Source organism: Theropithecus gelada, chromosome 11 (genome assembly GCF_003255815.1).
Source record: "Theropithecus gelada isolate Dixy chromosome 11, Tgel_1.0, whole genome shotgun sequence".
In the NCBI taxonomy this organism is placed as follows: Eukaryota; Metazoa; Chordata; class Mammalia; order Primates; family Cercopithecidae; genus Theropithecus; species Theropithecus gelada.
The window spans coordinates 73,763,361-73,782,194 of NC_037679.1; the positions used below are offsets into that span (position 1 = coordinate 73,763,361).

An 18,834-nucleotide genomic window follows, 5' to 3' on the forward strand; every position below is an offset into this window, starting at 1 on the left:
AGATTGAAGTGGCTCCCTTCGCTCAAGTAAGGGACTTTTGTTTTTAGCTTTGTAACTTGAGTGACATCTCATTTTGGTTCGCTGGGGGCGGTCTTAATTATTTAAAGGCGAAGGGAAGGGGGTAAACTCAGAACAAGAAGAGAGTAAAGTCTCCCCTGACTGTCCACCTTCAGGAAAGGTTCCCAAAGAAAAGCATTTAACACAAGGCCTAAAGACATTTCAATAAAAATTTATTGAAATTTCAGTGATGTTTTAAAGAGAGGGGGAAAAAATACAGAAAACCAAAGAACTCATCAACAACTATAACACAAAATATACCTTCATGAATTTGTCTTTAAACCATCTCTCAGCACCTGACTTTTGAACTGTGAATATATCTCTATAGGCACCATTCAAAACACCATCGATATTGACAACAGTAGTAAATTCCACTTCGTTGTGAGGAAATCAGAGACTAGCACATACAAATAACAAAAGAAAAATTAGCAAGTCAAACCACAGCCTCTGCCCTCCTCCCTCCCCACAGCAATCTCAGTTATATTTTAAGGAATTTGAAGTGGAGCTGGAAAGTAGCACTCCTTCCCCAATTTTGGCTAAAATAGGAAATAGCACTTTCTCCCACTTTCGGACATTAAAAAAGAAAACAAAAATGTTGCAGACAACTCTTTTGAAAGGGTATTGGTGTTGGTGCAGGAAGTGTGTTTTCTAGTGTTAACAGCAATTCTGTGACCTGGAAATAAACCTAACTAAAGAAAAACAAGAACACAAAACCTGACAGTTGCAATTCTATTTACACAGAGCTATGTACAATGTCAATAAATTAAAGTTTAATTTTCCAAGCATTCATATTCCACCTATTTACAAGAGTTATCAAATAATTACATAAATACTTTGTCTAATAGTCTCACTTCTTCTTTATTATTTTTTTAAAACCTTGTTATTGCATATACAGGAAAGAGAAAGAACTGTCAAAGAACATGAATCCTGCTACAGAGCTTAGATAAAATAAATTCATTTTATGTGTTTTGCCCACTCCTTCCCTTTAAATCCCCCCCTCCCTTGGGTCACTGATCTGAGGGCAAAGGATTGGGAAAAGGGTAGGGGGCTATATTGTTTTCTCTCTAAAAGCAAGCGTTCAAAATAAAAACCACAAATACATTACTGTGGACATGCAAGAAGAGACCTATAGCGGCTCTGAAAACATCACAAGAATATTAAAAAGACACAGATTTTCTTAATATAGACTAAACAAGGATGGTAGGGACTTCCCTCCCCAAACAAAGCTGCTCAGTAATTTATTGAGAACCGATAATGCAAGTCCCTATAAAGTTTTTAATCTGCACAAACAGAATCATGTTAATGTATTCACTTGTCCCGATTTTTTTTTTGAAATATTTTATTTTTGTTTCCACTTGACATAGTGAAGGAAAAAATACATAAATCCGCACTGAGGAGATGTCTTTGAACACCTCCCCGCCTGGTGGGCAGAGACCCAGACCAGCCTTGCTGGAAGTTGCTCTGGACATAAATGTTGGAACTCCCACCCCCAACAGCTCAATGCAACCGACGCTTCTGAGCCCCCAGAATCTGATCCAGATCCCGGATATATAAACCACGCCAAGACGACAGGGGCTGTCTCTAGCACATTCTCTCGAGGGAGTCCAGGGCCTCTTCCCAGACGCAACTGCAAAAGGAAGGGCTAACGCCATGGCGGGCCTGTGGTTTATTTTACATCCGACAAAGTGCACGGCAGCCTGGACTGGACTGGAATGAAGAGACGTGTCTGGGAGGGGTCTACGGGGACGCGCTGCGGGACCTGTCCGGCTTGGCTTCCAAGCCGCTGACCAACCGCTGGATGCTCTGCAGTTCGCTGGTGGCCGCCTCTTTCTCCGCGCAGAGTTTGGGCGACAAGGACACGGAGCTGGAGGAGAGCGTGGAGGAGCGGCTGTTGAGTTCAGAGCCCGAGTCCACCGCCACCGAGGCCGGGCTGGCGGCCAGGGCAGCGACTTTGCCGTCCAGGGGCCCCGCAGCCGCCGCCATGGAGGGCAGGGCGGTGGTGAGCAGGCTGCTGCCGTCTGGGACCGGCACCGGGATGGAGTAGGGGCTGTAGCGCAGCCGTGGGCGCATGGTGTTCAGATTGAGGAAGGGGTGGCGGTGCACCGAGCTGGAGGCTGCCGCAGAGGAGGCGGCCGCCGCTGCGGCCATGTACGTGTAGGGGTAAGGGAACAGGCTTCCGAAAGGGGACATGGCCAGGCCCTGGGGTGAGAAAAGAGACACACAGCGAGTCAGCCAGGTGGGAGGAGCCTACCTCATCCATCTCCTCTCTTCTGCCCCTCCAACATTGGGCAAGCCATGAATCCCTGATATGTTTTGTTGTTGTTGTTGTTGTGTTTTTTTGGGGGAAGAGATGGGTGGGGGCAGGAGATAAGTCAGCACTCAGAAATCTCTAGGTACAAATCTTAGCTGTGTCACCCTAGGCCAAGAGACTTTGATTCACTTCTTGTGCCTCAGCTTCCTTATAGGAAGAAAAAACAGGGAAATCATAAGTAATTCATATGCTTATTGAGGACTTTGTAGATATTAAATGAGTGAAAGCCTGCAATATGCTGCACACAGTGTGTGCGGCCCCCAGGAAATCTCCCCTTAAGGGTTATTCCTTGCACCTGTTAAATGGGGATACAGATTCAGTTTACCCCACAAAGGTAAGCAAGGGGAAGCCAGAGGACATAAATTATTAAGAATAATTTTTAAAATCTTTCTTCTTCCCCAACCCCCATCCTCCCACCCCAATCCTAGAAGTTTCTCCAAAAAAAAAAAAAAAAGTGAAGATCTTAAGCAAAAGGAAAATGGGTGAGGGAAATAAAAGGGCATTTGCTATAAACAGAGACAAAGAAATTGTCCAGCATGATTTACTGGTGTTCCAGGTGAGAAGCCGAGGTAGGCCCCAGGAGTTCAGGAGTGCACTAAGCTGGGAATTGGCAGAAGCAGCATTTAAGATGCAGGGACCCTGGCCTGGGCGAGTTCTCTGCACCATGCCTTGAGGTGCCCTTAAGGTTTTGTCTCTACAGGCAGCCCCTGATCTACCAACCACCTGCCCACCTAGGACAGGGTCTCCAGGAGAAGCCAGCAGAGGAAATGGGAGGAACTGAGAAACGCCAGAAGCCAAGCCTTTTCTCAGCTCCCTCCTCCCTGGAGGGGAGGCCAATCTGGCTTCTTGGCTCAGGGAAGGGAGACGAATGTGCTCAGACAAAACAAAAGGCAACAGCATGCAAAACCTCATAGAACCTTTTCATCGAGTTCAGGGTGTTTCCAGCCGCCTGAGACTTCCCCCTAGCACAGCTGTCTGAGCCACACACAGGCCTCTAGGCCTGCCCCAGTCCCTGCTTATCCCTGTCCTCTGACATTTCCCACGTGTGCACAACCATTAACCCTTTGAGGAATAGGCTGGCCTGCTTGGGTTTGGGGGTGGGGAGAAGAGCTTGGAATGGGAGGAAAGGCTGGAGGAATCGAGACTGAACTCCTACTCAGGAAGTACTCACTTCTCCTCCCCAGGCCTAGAGTCCCATTCCTGGGGGAGGGTTGACTATGAGACACTTAAGAGACATGTCAGCTCTGAAGCTAAAATCAGAAACCCTCAAAGAGGCCCTGGAGTCAGACAGCCTGGGGTTGAGTCTCAGCTCCACCATGTACCGGCTGTGTGACCTTGGACAAGTGACTCAGCATCTCTGGGCATCTTCCCCTTCATCTGTAAAATGGAGGTGATAATAGTACCCCTGAAGGGTTAGGTCAAATGAGTCAATACAGTGCAAGCACTTAGAAGAATGCCTGAAAGTAAGTGCTGTGTCTAGCTGTTATCTTTATTACTACCTATCTACTCTGCTGGAAACGGCCTTTAACGTAGGAAAAATTTTAAAGTTTTTCTGGGGTGAATGGGGAGAATGAAGTCATGATAACTCAATGAGCTAAGCCTTGAACCTGGTAATGGCTCAGTAAAAATTATTACAGCTACTAGGCCAAAGGGGTCGGTGCGGGTCTGCTGGCAAAGGACAGGGAAAGTGGAGGAAAGGTGGAAAGACTGGAGGAGGCAGGAAGAAGGATCCATACCTGAGATGCCAGGACGTGCTGCTGGAGGTGGAAGGGCAGGGTGGCCGCGGACGCCCCGGACAGTCCCTGCGCCGCGGCGGCAGAGGCCATGGCCGTGGAATCCAGGCCCGAGACGCCAGTGGAGGCCCCAGACACGGTGGCCAGGAGGGGCCCCATGCCGGCGGCTGCCATGCTGGAGAAGGCGCCCCCCATGGCAAACTGGCTGGGGTGCAGGAAGAGCGGGTGCCCGTTGAAGAACTGTTGGCCCGCCAGGCCCGGAGCGAAGCCGAGGCCGGGCAGGGGACCCTGGGCCAGGTGCGCGGCGGCCGCCTCGGACTGCACTGTGAGCGGCGCAAAGGCCTCTTTGCCCGGGAGCGCGCGCGCCTCCTCCACCTTGGCCGGTGCTGCGCCCTCGCGACCCGGACTCCTGCGCTCCTCCACGCCCAGGCCGCGAGTGCTGGACGAGATGGTGGCGGGGCTATGGCGCGAGTCGGGCGACGCTTTGTCCAGCCGCCCGCTGTCCCGGGGCCGCTCGGCGGCGAAAAGGTGCGCCTTGACAGCGGGGCTGCCCTTGTCACGGCAGGGCTCCTCCGACGTGGTGGTGGAAATCTTGGCCGCGTCGCAGGCCTCGGGGCCGTGCTCCTCTTTGCTCTCGGCCTCGGCGTCGCTCTCACCCTCGCTGGGACATAAATCTACCATAGGAGAAGAAAAAAACAAGGCAGAAGGGCGTTAGCTCCAGTCTGAGCCAGTAGAACTCCAGTTCCCAAGTTGGAATCCCAGCTCGTGGCTTAGCGGCTGTGTAATCCCGGGGAAAGCCCCCTAGCCTGTCTGCACCTCAGTGTTCTCATCTGCAAAATGGGGATAATCGTGCCCAACAACATTGCTGGAAAATTCAATACGCGATTAATGAATTTAAAGTATTTACCCAGAGTTTAAACTTTCCCTTAGATGGACAAACCCCCAAATCAGTAGCCCTTCTTATTATAATGAATTTTACTTCTTTTTTTGAGTTCCTGCGGTGCAAGATTTCACATACATTTCCCCATTCAATTGCAAATCAACTTTTTAAAAGTAAAAACTAACATTAAAACTCATAGCTGGAACATATTCTAATTACTGTAAGAGTTTTTGGTCAGTGAATGACAGAGAGCAGCACCTTCCACAGATTTGTGAATTACTCTGGAAGGATTTGTTCGGCAGCAACCCTGACATCTGAATTGATAATGGCAGAAGGGACACCTGTCCCTCAACACCAGCACTCGGTTGAACCTTCTGTATTTGCCCCAGTCCCTGCAGACAGAGATGAGTGTCGGGCAGCCGGCTCACCGCCCAGAGACAATCATAGATTCTTTTTTGCTTTCACCACACCCTCTGTGGGTGTTCCACCAGAAGAAAAGAAAAAGGGATCCTATTTTATGTTTAAAGCTTAAATGGATTGAAGACATAAAGGACTTGCATTTTATTTCACTAAAAAACAGGTTTCTTCCCGTCGAGAGAGAGAGAGAGAGAGAGAGAGAGAGAGAGAGAGAGAGAGAGAGTGTGTGTGTGTGTGTGTGTGTGTCTTTCCAAATAAATAGTGCTTGCTCTTTAAACACAGGAAACTGAGGGGGGATTTGAGCCATCACGTCCACTCCTCACCCCCTCCCCTAGCTCTACCTCCACCGCAGATCCCCAGGGCTCCACCTCCTCTCCCAGGTCAATTGTTGCTCTCTAGCTGGATGTTTTCTAGGCCACCTTCCCGGTTCCAGGTAGCAGGGAATCCCTTGCTTCCCCCCCACCCAGTCCAACACATGGTAACCTAGAGTTCAAAGACAGTGAAAAGCCAGCAGTTGGAGCCTCTCTTGGTTAGAGAGAATGGGAGGAGAAAGAAACAGAGACAGAGAGAAAAGAGAGAAGCGCTTCAAGCAGGTTTTCAAAGCTGCTTGCCAAGAGGTAGTATGCAAACAGACACCCACCTCCCCTCCCCACCAGCCAAATAAGGATCTAGGGGAAAGGCCTCGGTGCTCTCCTTCTACTGCCTTAGGGGGGAAGGGGAGACACACCTGATAGCTCTTTTTGAACTCTGGCTTCTGTTTAAGGATGTTTAGAAGGGTTCTAGCTTTTAAAGGGCAAGTGCCCTGGTTGGTGCCCCATCCCCCTTCAACTCTTCCAGGTCCCGAGGAACTGGAGTCCAGTGATCACAAAGGTGGCATGGCTTACCTTTGAGGTTCGATGTCCCTACAGTGGAGACGGCTGGAGAAGAAGCCTGGGCGAAGCAGTTGAAAGCTGCTTGTTCGCTGGAGGACTCGTCAGAGGTCCCGTTCTCCTTTTTGTGTCTTTCATCAAACACCCTCATGGACTGCAGGGTGAGCTGTTTTCTGTGGCAGAAGCCCACACCCACGTTACAGAATGTAACATACATTTCCCCTCTTTGTTTCCCTTACCCTTTCCAAAGCGGCACACACATGCCTCACACCCTGCCTGCCGCCCAGGGACAACACGAATTCGCTGAAACGTGCTTGCCCCAGGGCAGCAACATAGACCCAAGCATTGTTCTTGACCCTGTGACTGGGCTGAAGAGTGTGGCACAGGGTTAGGGAGAAAGCAAGGAGGCTTCAGTTGCATTTATTCAAGATGGGGGTTTCATTAGGAAAAATCATTTGCTTGGGCTGTGAAATTTTATTTAAAAGCAAGAGGAGAGGCTGGATCTAGTCGGAGACAGCTGGAATGCTGGTCTTATATAGGGAGAACTGGGTGTCCAATCCTGCAAACACAATGCTGTCTGTCCCCAGCATACCCAAATTTTGGATGGTTGCTAAGATTTGGGAGGAAGTGGTTATTTTATGCTGCACTTTACTGTAATCGTTTTACTAATAAATTAATTGGAATAAAAATATATTTAGCTGTTACCAATTATTTTTTAATGCCCATCCCAAGGGCATTTAATAATTCCATGAATTATTAAAAATGTGGGGGTGATTTTCTGGATTTTAGAAATTCTTTGAAAGGGGGTGGGGGAGGGGAGACCCTCTTTCATATACTCTCCAGCTGTCTACTTAATGCAAAATGATACATTGTCCCCACAAAGGAGGGAGGGAGCCATACATCTTTCCAAAGGCCCCAGCTCTGTCTGATGGTATTTGGAAGACAGGATTGCAAAAATTCCCAAGCATTTTGTGAATGGCATGGTTCTTTCTGGGACCTGCCTAGGATGAACTTAAATTAATTAGGAATTAGTAGGCATCCCTGTATAATCTATTATCCCTGATGCTTCTCTTCCAGAGATAAGTATGTAAGGTGTAGCCTAGTTAATTTCCTTAAAGCTAAGGAGGCAGGAAAAGTACTTGTCCTGGGTATACTGACAGCAGCAAGCATGTAGCAGTGGGGAAAGTGAATGATTTCCACCCGCTTTTCTCAGGACAAGTGCCTGCATCTCACTTCTAATACTTCAGAGTTGGATCCTAAAAAAAAGTGATTTTTCTAAACTATCTAATAAATAATTGTTTCAACTCACCTTTTTTCTCTTCGGCCATTTCCAGTGTCCCGGAAACCTTTTGCAAAAGGGTTGTTGTCTATTTTTAACTGAGTTATCTATTGGAAGAGACACAAGCAAGACAGAGACATTGGCCTCATTTTCTAGAATGTTTTGAGGGTGTTTTTCCCAACTCAACAAGTCTAGAGATGTGATTGCCAACAGAAGTCATATAGATATGCCAGGAAAAGGAGATAATGGCAGAAGTTTGGAGAGAACTAAGAGAAAAATCAAAGGAAACTGTAGCAGGGCTTGTATCTCCTATATGAGGCCAAACCAGGGATTTGGGGATGAAATTATTCAAAGAAATTCTTTTCTTTGGGCAGCCAACAGTTTGAGTTTAGACATGGAAGTGTTGTCAAAGTCATCAAAAGGGAAAACCTGTAGATCTTAAAATTATGCTTTCATTTTGATTTTTATACAGTGCAATCAATCATAAATTATAGCATACTCCCTTGACACACACACAAACACACACACACACACACACACACACCCACACACACACCCCTTTCCCATGAATCCAATAAATGATTTATGGGGTTTCACTACCCTTGTGCGGGAGTGAGTGCAGCAGTAAGTTTGATTTTTTTTTTTTTTGCTTGGGGGGTGGTTTGAGGAAATTACAATATTGACAATTATAGTACTGAATGACCACTGGAAACATTTGTTTTCATTTATATTCTCTGCCATGGCCATTAGGTGGAGAAGGCCCATGGCCTTTTTGTCTGATCAAAAATGCTACATTTTATTATTACATTAACAACTTCATTTCACAGGATTCTGGGTTTAGAGGGCACATGCATTTTGCACTCTGAGAAAAATGCCATAGTGTGTAATCTTTCAAATCCCTTCCCCTTGGTGGGGAGAAGTTATATACACAGAGTTACTCAGAGGTGGAAACGGGGACCCTTGGTTGGATTCATGTTCTTGGAATAAATTACTCTATCCAAGACTTCAGGTTTCACAGGGAGAGATGATCATGATGTTCTGGTATTCAGACTAAAGAAATTTAGCTGGAACATCCCCACCATGAAGTCCACAGAGGACCCAAGGACAGTGACAATGACAGTGAGTTCAAAATGAAGTGTGTTGTCAGGTAAAATGGACTCTCTCTGAAGTCCAGGATTGCAGAGTGGGGGTCTTCAGTCCCTCCTCCCACCCCTATAACTGCTAACAGTCAATCTGGGAACTGGTGAATCGGCACTAAGGGTCACTTTTTCTGTGCCCATGACCTTCAGGCCACCATAGCTCTAGATATCAGGTGCTTTCCCTTTTGGGGATCCTTCTAATCTCCAGATTCAGGGCCGGGGGGGACAAATTCAAATGAAGTGGTGACTTTGGCCACCTCAACTCAAAAGCCTCAGACAACTCCATTGGTATGACCCTGTGATCAGGGTAGGTTTTTCCAACCACACGCATGCATGCACACACATGGGCGCACGCACACACACACACATACACACACATCATAAAAAACACAGCAGCATAAAAGGTAATAAAAACCAGACCAGCTACTCAGGATTTCTGGCTAGGGCAGAAAAGCTGGTCTCTACCAGGATTCCCCTCCCAGGATCCCAAATGCTTTTGCCTTAATTTTTTAGCTGGTTCCTTTTGAATATGACTTCTTGATCCTTCTTCCTCAAGGGGAAGAAGATGAACCTTAAAATAAACAGGACAAAGCCCAAGGAATGGAGGAGTGGGTAGCATCAATGACAGCAGTTACAGGAGCTTCTCTGTGGCAAAATTAGTAGGTCATTTTTTTTGCTCAGCATTATTCCTACCTAGTCAAGGTGTTTTTCTGTCTCCTTGAGGGGTCATTGTCCTTTCCACCCAAATGCTTCACAAAAGAAAACTCAAGACTCTCATCTCCACTCTCTTGTAACTTTCTCATCCTGACTTAAAGCAGCTTTTAAGGGGAAGGCAAAATATCACCATTAAAAAGGAAAGTCCCTTGGGTTTACCTTATCATTCTGGTATGCAGTCACAGCGATGAATTCAGTTTCGGGGAATAAGTATGTCCGAAATGTACTATAAGGCAGTTTCAAGATGTCATTGGCTCTTACAATGTGGAACCGGGGCTGGTATTTGTGCATGGAGTTCAATATAGTCTGCAGGGGCAGGGAAGAGGAGACATACATAAAACAAGGATTTAGCAGAACAAATGGGATCTTAGAACCCCTGCCAGGCTGAAATCTTCCCCACCGCAGGGTACCACGCTTGTACCGAGCCCACCTCCTTGGAGTACCCCCTGGGTACATTTTGCTCCACAGATGTTATCTTCTGGAGAATCCAAATTGCTCCTCAGTTGCCAAAGGGTCCCCCCCACCCTCACCATCTAAGGATCATTCGTACCTTGAACCCTAGCCTACCTGAGTACCAAAACTATAATTCCCCTGCCACGTAGCGTGATCACTTGGGAAGGCCAAAGTCTTAAAAGATAGAGAAAAACATGCATTTTAATTTACAAAATGATTCAGTACTTTAAGCGCCCACTAATTGACGAGCCCAATCCACTTAAAGCCCTGAAAGGCTGAACTCTAGAGAGGAATATTTATGCCTTAATCAAATCAAGGGCTTCAAATGCAATTCCTGCCCGCTGAAGATATTTCCGCGCCATTCGCGTCTTCCTGGGCCTAATCTTTCTGCTTACTCCTTGCTTATCACTCTGTTTATTTTATTGAAATGTTGGGGAGGGGTAGGAAAAGGCGCAAAAGGTCCTTTGCCTGATTTCTACAAGCAATCCAAGTTTTCTAAGTTTCTAAGCATTCTCACTGAATCCATATATACACTCCCAACACACAAACCATTTTTTCTGAAGATCTAAGCCTCGTTTAGGGTAAGCCTGACTCTCACCTAAGCCCACTTCTTTTTTTAGTAAAAGAACGAGTTTTTAAAAATGTATTCACACCATTTAACCAACAGAGTCAAGTCTCCAAAACGTAAACTTTCCCAAGAAAATAATATGGCTGGTTTCAAAACAGAAGAATGATATTTTAAAACAAAACAAATCCTTTATGAATACATAGCCTTGAAATTGATTTTAGCTCTTAAAAAATGGTTTTTAACTTCACTCTCAGGTCAGGCATCTACCAAAGAGCTGGAATTGCTATAGAACACAAGCCAGTAAGTTTTCTTGCCCCATTTCTTTTAGAACGCCAGGTCTTCCATTATCCGGAGAGAAACACCCCGAATCCTTTTTCCGGACAAGGACAAGTTTGCTATGCTCAGGGAGAAGCAAAGGAGAAGTCTGGGCTGAAACTCATGAAACGGGGAAGCACTGCCTTTGACTGAGTGAAGAAGGAGAAAATTTTACTGAAGAGAGCAATGAAACTTACAAATCCATGTTTGTCTGAAATGTTGTTGGTGAGTTTCAGTTTGTGGAAAGTGACGACTTTGGACATCCACTGTTCCCCAGTAGCGGGGCTGTCCGGGTGAATGTACATCCTCTTTGGCATTTCAGGGTCGGCCTTACCAGCCACCATCCACCGAGAATTGTGAAATTTATAACGACAGTCATCAGCAGCTATAATGTCCATCAATAAAATATATTTGGCTTTTTTATCCAGCCCAGAACATCTCACTTTAAATGGAGGAAACATTCGCCTATAAAAGGAAAGATTAGAAAAGAAAAAAGAAAGATAAACCACCCATAATCTTGGGTTTGATTTCCTATGTATCATATAATATTGAAACCAAGTTTAAGACTTTCTATTGTGACTGATAAGCTTATATGTTTCAGAGTGAGGCAACTGGCTGCAAAATTGTTTTCTTCCACAATTAATATATTAAATATTCTCAGTTTCTCCATATTTAGATGTCCCAAGGTTCAAAACAAATGCATTGTGGCACTGCATTTCTCTACATTGTCTAACAATTTCTTCAATATTTTTTTTTTCCTTATATGACTTTACAGATTGCCCTCCTGATAGCAAATTCTTGCCCATGTCTTTTTCTGTGGGTATCTAGTTCTAAACAGGTTGGGGTAAGATTTTAGTAAAGCGCGGTCAGTTAAGACTAGAATTTTCCACCACCCATTGATGAGAAAATGTTAAACTTATCAAGGAAATGAACGTCAAGTTGCACCCCTCCCTGCTGCAGAATAGCAATCCCGCTGTGGGCGAAGTGAAACTGGACGTCAGTGAGTTCGCAGAACGAATTTTGCAGATTTCGGTGCACTCCCTGGCCTGATAACCTATCTGCCCATGGAGCTGCTAACACATTCCCCCACTCCTTAGGCCAGTCCAAAAGTGCAAGATTGTGCCACCACATTGCTGTTAATTTCACAGAAATGTTGGCATTCTGTAGTCTTGACTTAAAAGGAAGCAAGGAAGCACTTCGCTGGAAAACTAACTAAATGTCTTGTGGGTTTGAGGATTTTATGCCAAACTTTGGCCTCATTTAGCTTGGAAGGAGACAGAATGCTTAAGATATCATGAAGGGGATTTTATTTTTATCTTTTTAACTTTATGCCTTTACAGGCTTCAATGCTATTTTTTAAAAATCCGTGTTTTTAAATGACTGTTACAGGATCTTCTCTTCCAGGCAGGTTTTGGTCAGGCAAGGACCTTTAAATATTACGTAAAATATGGTTGATAATATTCACACATTAAAAAAGCAGTGTGTGTCTCCTCACTGGCTCCTTCAGTCTGCAAACACAATCTTAAATTATGCAAAATTGCCTGCTGAACTCGCCCTTGGGTTACAGACACGTGAAGTGGTGTGGGCAAACAAACCAAAATGCCCTTCGATTTCTCTCTGACCAGGGCAGCAGCAGGCCCCTTTAGACCCAGAGGCTAGACTGGAGGGCTGAAAGGGCCGGGGACTGGTGTCACGCCTCCCGCTACCCACACAAAAGGAGAGGGCTTTAAGTTTTTCTTTCTGGAGAACAAAATAAAACAGACAACACAACATCAACAAAGAAATAAGGATGTTCCAGGAGGGTTTGCAGAGTGCATTTCTTGCAGTAGAGTGCCTTTTTTTTTTTTTTTTTTTTTCCTGCTCCCTGCAGGGATATCTACGCTCCATTGAAAAATTGTCTGTTGGGGAGGGAACCCACGATGCAGACCAAATATAAGACCCGTGCAGATGCCCAGGTAAGCTGAAATTTCCTGCCACTGGGGCAGGGCCTGGAAGTCTGTGCACGTATTTCTATGGGAACTAACTTTTCGTCCAAGCCGTAATAACCGACCAACCGACTGTTCTGGGAGCAGAGAGATAAAGGGAGGATAAAACTATCCAACAGCTTAGGGGAGGAGGCCCCCACTGCTTACCTTCCCGACTTGGTAATGACCATCTCTGTGCCCCGCTTGTGAAACTGATCCCAAAGTTCTTTAGCCTCCAGGTGCACCTTGGGGTCGTCCTCCACCTCTTCTTCGGGCTCCATGGTCTTCAAAGGCCTCAGATGCGCCTGGGGCCCCAGGGAGGAGAACGGGATGCCGGTCTCGGCCGCCCCCACCAATTGATCCATGATCGGCTTGGCCAGGGCGCCCGGCAGCGAGAGCGCCGCCGCGCCGTTGGGAGGCAGCGTCAGCGCGGGGAAGAACGGCGGCTGGTGACCCAGCACCGCGCTCATGGCGAAGTCCGGCGCCCGGTGAGGTAGGAACGGATGGTAGGCCATGCTTGTCCCAGGAATGACCGGATCTCTCATGGAGAGGCTCATCCACTCCAGGCGGGGCGCTGGGCTCCAGCCGGGGACAAGTCTGCAGCTGCTGTGTTTTGTTGTTTTTTTTGTTGTTGTTGTTAACAGCAGCACATAGTTCAAAAGGGGGGAAAAACAAAACAAAAAAGAAAAAAAGAAAGAAAAAATAAAAGGAGGCAGAAATCACAACTAATGCACTTCAAAGGGAGGAAGGAAAGTTGTCTTTTGGAGAAGGGGAGGCCGCTTTTAAAGAGGGCAAGGCGAAAAATCAGCAAACATAGTCGCGCGGGTGACCGTCCTTGTGCCTTGCGTTTTTAAAAAGCCGCTCCTGAAAGTCAGTTTCAGAAGCGAGAGAAGCGAGCAGGGTCTCGACTCGCGCCCGAGCCCTGCCGCTGAGCTCGAAATAGACACTCCAGCCCTGCGTCCCAGGAATCTCTCTCCAGCCCCTAGGTCCTTTGTTGCAAATGTGAAAGGTTCTCCTAGAAGACTTTTTACCTTTCTTTTTCTTCTTCCCCCGCCCCCTATCTCTCTTCCTCTCCCTCTTTCTCGCTGGTGGCGTCTGCAGCTGTGCTAGACCCGGCTTTAACAGGGAGCGAGAGAGCGGAAAAAGTCTCTCTCCTTTAAAAAAAAAAAATCTGATTTAAACCCCCTTCTACCAGCGCTATCAAAACTTGAACTGCAAACTGGCTTCCGTTCGCCCTCCTCCTCCTTCCTCTGCTCCGAGCCTCCGGAGGGTGTCTCAGTTTCAATCCAAATCTTGCTGGGCTCTTCTCCCGTGCCTCTCTCTCTTCCTTGTCCTAAAACGTGAGCGAATTCGCTTCCTAAATCTGTGTCCAGGCGCGCAGGGCAGGGAGGATTTAGAGGGGGAAAAATGGAACGGAGGGAAAGAGAGAGGGGGAGGGAGAGAGAGAGAGTGAGAGACGGAGTCGGAGAGGGAGGGAGCGAGGGAGGGAGCGAGAGAAAGCGAGAGCTCCTCGCCACCCTCCGCCGCCTCTAGAATTCACCGGGCGTCTGCTCGGCGGCTCTAGAAGGTCGGGCTGCGCTGTGGGCTGCGGGGAGCCGGAGGCCTCTTGATTGGCTCTTTGACGCTTTCGGACCAATTGTGTTGCTGCATAGGCGTGGTTTTCACAGGTCGAGTGCTGGGGGATAGAGCTGAGTTATAAAAAGAAGGTGTCGGAAACTGTAACGTCGCAGCGCCGCATCGGTACTACTGCCTGTCCTGTGAATATGTCAACATGATCAGAGGGAGGGCGGGAGCCACTGGGGAGCGCGCGCACAGAGTCGCCTCTAGGTGGCTTATCGAGAGATCGCTGCAGCCCCTGAGCTCGCTCGCTCTGGTTCAGCCCACGTCTGAAATGCCTCAGTCATCCAGCCGGGGATCGAGGGAGGAGGCAGGGCCAAGGAGGAAGGGGGAGGGAGAGAGGGAGGGAATCAGCGAGCAGGCGAGCCGGGAGGGGAAGGCGGAGAGCGCGCCCGGGCGCCGGGCAGGGGCGCTCGCCTCTCTTGCACTCCGCTCGCCTCTCCGACCGCCGCAGCCGGTACTCTCTCCAGCTCTCCTTCTCCCGGCGCCAGGCGAGCCGGGCGGGTGGCCGAGCCTCCCCGCGAGCTGCTATCCGGCTGCTCGTTTCTACAAAAGCCGGCGGCTGCGGAGAGGCGAGCGCCGAGACTACAGACTTGCGTGCTCTCCAGCCCCACGTGGAGCCAAGCTCCGCCTGGCCGCCGCTAAAGGGCTCCCGAGCTCGGGTGTCTCGGTGCTGGTCTCCCCTGCATCTGGGCTAGGGGAGCACACGGATGTGTGGGCTTCCTCTCCACTGTGCCCCACCTGCAGCCATGTGCGGAGACCCAAACACCCCCAGTGCATCTGTACTCGAACACGCGCCAACACAGTGGGACTGAACCACACACCGAAAAACACGTACACACAAACACGTACACAGCCTGCGCGGCTCACCCTGCCTGAGCTCCTGGGGAAGATGGACTTAGGATTTTTACGAAATGCATTTACCCGGCCCTTTTGGATCTCGTCTTTCATTTGCATGCGGGCCCCCATATTCCACCTGGATGTGGGTGTGGGTGTAGAGAAGAGAATGGAGGATCTGGACAAAGCGAGCACAGCGAGGGACTGGGTTCTGAGCCTGTCCCCTCCAAGCCGCTGCCCTCACCTCGAGGCCCGGCTGGGTGCACAGCAGAGGGTAAGGGGTGGGCGAGTGGGTTGGGGGAGGCGCGCCAGCCTGGTATCATCTCTAGGCATCGCACTTATCTCTCGGTGCCTCAGTTCTTTCTCCACCCCGGAGACTTATCTCGCCAGAAGTCGGGGAGGGAGGCTGAGTTTGTAAAACAAACCGTGAAACGCCCCCACCTCAGAGGCGAGATGACTGTTTTCAGTACGGGTAGGGTGGGGGCCTCCTCTTGGGCGGACGAGAGGGAAACGACCGGATCTTACCAATCGCCGAATTACTAACTGTTACCGCAGCGCCCGGTCGGGGTCAGAGGATTCGCCTAAGCCCACAGTTCTTGATTCTGGGGGCCAATGACTTGGACCATGCTTGCTTAGATGAAGGGAAATATTGAAAACAATGTTCTTTTATCTTTCCTGAGATGAAAGCTTCTTCGATGGAAAGGGAACGGAGAAAGGGCTGATCTGGGGGCTTCGGGGTTTCAGAGACCCCGGCTTTGGATGTGTGAGTCTCTGCAGGCCAGCGCAGGCCTCTCTCGCATTTTGCCTTGTGCACCCCCGCAACTCCCAGCAACTCCGAAACCCCAACGTGGCAGCAAGGGACGAGTGAAAATGAAGTGCTCTTGTGGGCCAACCACGCTGAGATAGGGGTGGACCTTTTGAGGCGACAAGCTTCTCCAGCCTCGCATTTTTGACGCACATGGTTAAGAGAGTTTGGCGCCAGCGTTGAGAATTCCCTGAAGTCACCAGAGAGAACAGAGTGGTTCTGCGAACTCCGTCTGGCTCGCCATCTCGCCCCTTTCTTTCCCTTTCAGTGTGTCTTTCTCTGGCGTCCTCTCTGTCTGTCTCTGCCAGTGGTTAAAATAGAGAAAGGAGAGACAGGGGGAAAAAATGAGGTGGTGGACCCTAGAGTGTTGGCTCATAACACCCCCTCCCGCATCCCCTCCGCCCCGCCCTGAAGGGTGCGAAAGACCAGGCCATTTCCCGCCTTATACAGAACACGGAGGTCACTGCAGGGTTTCATGAATCTCTGGGGATCCCCCCAAAAAAAGATAGAAAAAAAAGTGCATCCCCTTCCCCCACACTGCTCGCCTCCGGGGCCTGGGGCCGCTTCGCTGCACTTTCAAGAGCGGCCCCAAATCCCAGCGATCTGGTTTTGCCTGCCTGCCCTCGCAGGCCAGTCTCTGCCCCACCACTTGGAGTGGAAGCAAAGTAGTTCTACAACCACACTGTGACCGACCCCCTCCTCACCCACTCGGTGCCCCCAAGCGTCCCACGCACAGCAGGGAGACATTCCTCCGCATTGGCCAGCTGTCTGCTTTGGAAATGGGAGGGGAGCTTGCGGATTTTACTAAAAAATGTCTCGACTTGTTTTTGGCTCCGCGGGTGGACTGAGAGGGAGTTCTGCCCCTCACACTGTCCTCCTCCCTCAATTGCCTATTTTTTGCCCATAGCTCTAACTTAACCCTGGGATCACCCCAGATCACTACTTCTGACCCCCACGTCCTCCCCCACCCCCACCTCCAGCGCGTGAAGCAGAGAACGAGAGGAAAGTTTGCGGGGTTCGAATCGAAAATGTCGACATCTTGCTAATGGTCTGCAAACTTCCGCCAATTATGACTGACCTCCCAGACTCGGCCCCAGGAGGCTCGTATTAGGCAGGGAGGCCGCCGTAATTCTGGGATCAAAAGCGGGAAGGTGCGAACTCCTCTTTGTCTCTGCGTGCCCGGCGCGCCCCCCTCCCGGTGGGTGATAAACCCACTCTGGCGCCGGCCATGCGCTGGGTGATTAATTTGCGAACAAACAAAAGCGGCCTGGTGGCCACTGCATTCGGGTTAAACATTGGCCAGCGTGTTCAGAAGGCTTGTGCTGGGCCTGGCCTCCGGGAGAACCCACGAGGCCAGCGCGCCCCGGACCCCGGCATTAGGCGCCAGCTGCCGGCTCTCCGCGGTCTTTTTCTCTCTGCAGACCCCTCGATCCTCGTTCCTTCGGTCTTAACACTCAACAAAAGACAGACTAGAGACGTTGAAAGAGCCTGCCCTTTAGCAGAGTCCAAGAAGAGGGTGACTTAAGGGCAGGAGAAGGGAGAAAGAGGGCAGATTTCGGGTCAGAAAAGACCCAGATAATTTCTGGTGTCTCTGAAATATTCCTCCACCTTTTCGCAAAAAGAGTTTTCATTTAATTGTAGGTCTGGAATTAAAAAAGTAAATTAACTGAAAAACCTCTCTATCTGCAATGCCTGCAGCATTTAAAGTAGTGTGAGTGCATGTAGGCGAGTGTTAAAGGTGGGTGGGGGGAGGACCCCGAAAATAATGTTCGTTTGTGGGGGTAGGGTCGGGGTGGGGGTGGGGGGAACAAAACCAAATCAACTGTCCTTAGCCCAGGCCACGGTGCCAGCAAAGAAGCTGGCCTTGCCTGAGACGGAAGCTTAGCCCGCACCACTTTTCCCTGCCGCACTGCCTGCCTCAAACTATAAAGGGGACAAACCGACCCTTTTGTGATCAAATGGTGTTTATCTGAAGTTTACAGAAAAGGCGGGGAGGAGGGGAAAAGGACGGTGGGTAGGCGGGGTCGTTTACTTTGGCCAGTTTGCTGTAAATATTCCCTTCAGCATGTGTGAGGTCTGGCAAGAGACTATTACATGCTTATTCCCTCTTAAACTTTCACCCCCGTTTGCCGCAGAGCTCTTTTCAGTCGGAGGTGTCACTAAATTGGGAATTCTGTTGACAGAAGGGCATCCAAGATTCTCCGGGGATAGGAGACCTAATTAAGAAGTTTCGTACAGGGGTGGGTTCATATATGAACTTTTCCTGGGGGAGGGGCTTTCTGGTCATCCTGGCAGTTTGGCAATGGCTTCTCGTTTCTGCCCAGTGCCCCAGCCCATTTGATCTCAGGATCCCAGCCTCTTTTGATATTGACAAGCTTTGAAACTGACCAGGTGCCTGCCCCCCTAGGGCTCTCATTCTCTTTCGGGCTCAGTTCTCCCACCTGAGGAAGTGATTTTCTTATCACGGATCCCAAGGAAGTAGCTCTCTGGGGAGTATCTAGTTTACTGTTTGTGGTTCCTCCTGCAAATTGCCTAGCACCCCCTACCCCTCTGGGGTACATACATTAGCACTGCTGTGCTACCCGGAACCCTGACTCTCCCCCTGGCAGTGCTGAACCCAGTGGAGGCTTGCTCTTCCTCCAGGAGTCTCCACTCACCATGAACCCCCACCCCCTCCTCCTCCCCAAAGCTTGCTTTGAGAGCGTTGTTCCTCTCTGGTCCAGAGGCTGCCTGTCAGTCCCTTGGAGACAGGCTGGGCTCCACCACCTTTCCTCCCTCCAGAGCAGACACTAGCTTCTTGGTTGGACCAGACAGACAGTCCAGGACATTCACCTTTTGTTTCTTTTTCCCTTCCTTTCTTTCTCTTCCCCACCCCG

The 18,834-nt window shown here is 49.2% G+C and overlaps 1 protein-coding gene across 2 annotated transcripts; it reads right to left on the reverse strand.

Annotated features, from left to right (window-relative positions):
- Positions 1–212: 212 nt before the first annotated feature.
- TBX3 (T-box 3) lies at positions 213–14,491 on the reverse strand. 2 transcript variants are annotated; one of them, XM_025403092.1, is made up of 8 exons: positions 12,868–14,491; positions 10,933–11,200; positions 9,967–10,026; positions 9,559–9,705; positions 7,577–7,653; positions 6,283–6,440; positions 4,105–4,775; positions 213–2,256 (listed from the first exon to the last, which is right to left on the reverse strand). In XM_025403092.1, exons 1-8 carry the CDS (start codon positions 13,254–13,256, stop codon positions 1,795–1,797), a joined length of 2,232 nt encoding a protein of 743 aa, XP_025258877.1. In that variant the 5' UTR covers positions 13,257–14,491; the 3' UTR covers positions 213–1,794. The 2 variants fall into 2 exon arrangements, with proteins under 2 accessions (XP_025258877.1, XP_025258878.1); XM_025403093.1 differs by lacking the exon at positions 9,967–10,026 and having other exon boundaries at positions 12,868–14,237.
- Between the last annotated feature and the right edge of the window lie 4,343 nt (positions 14,492–18,834).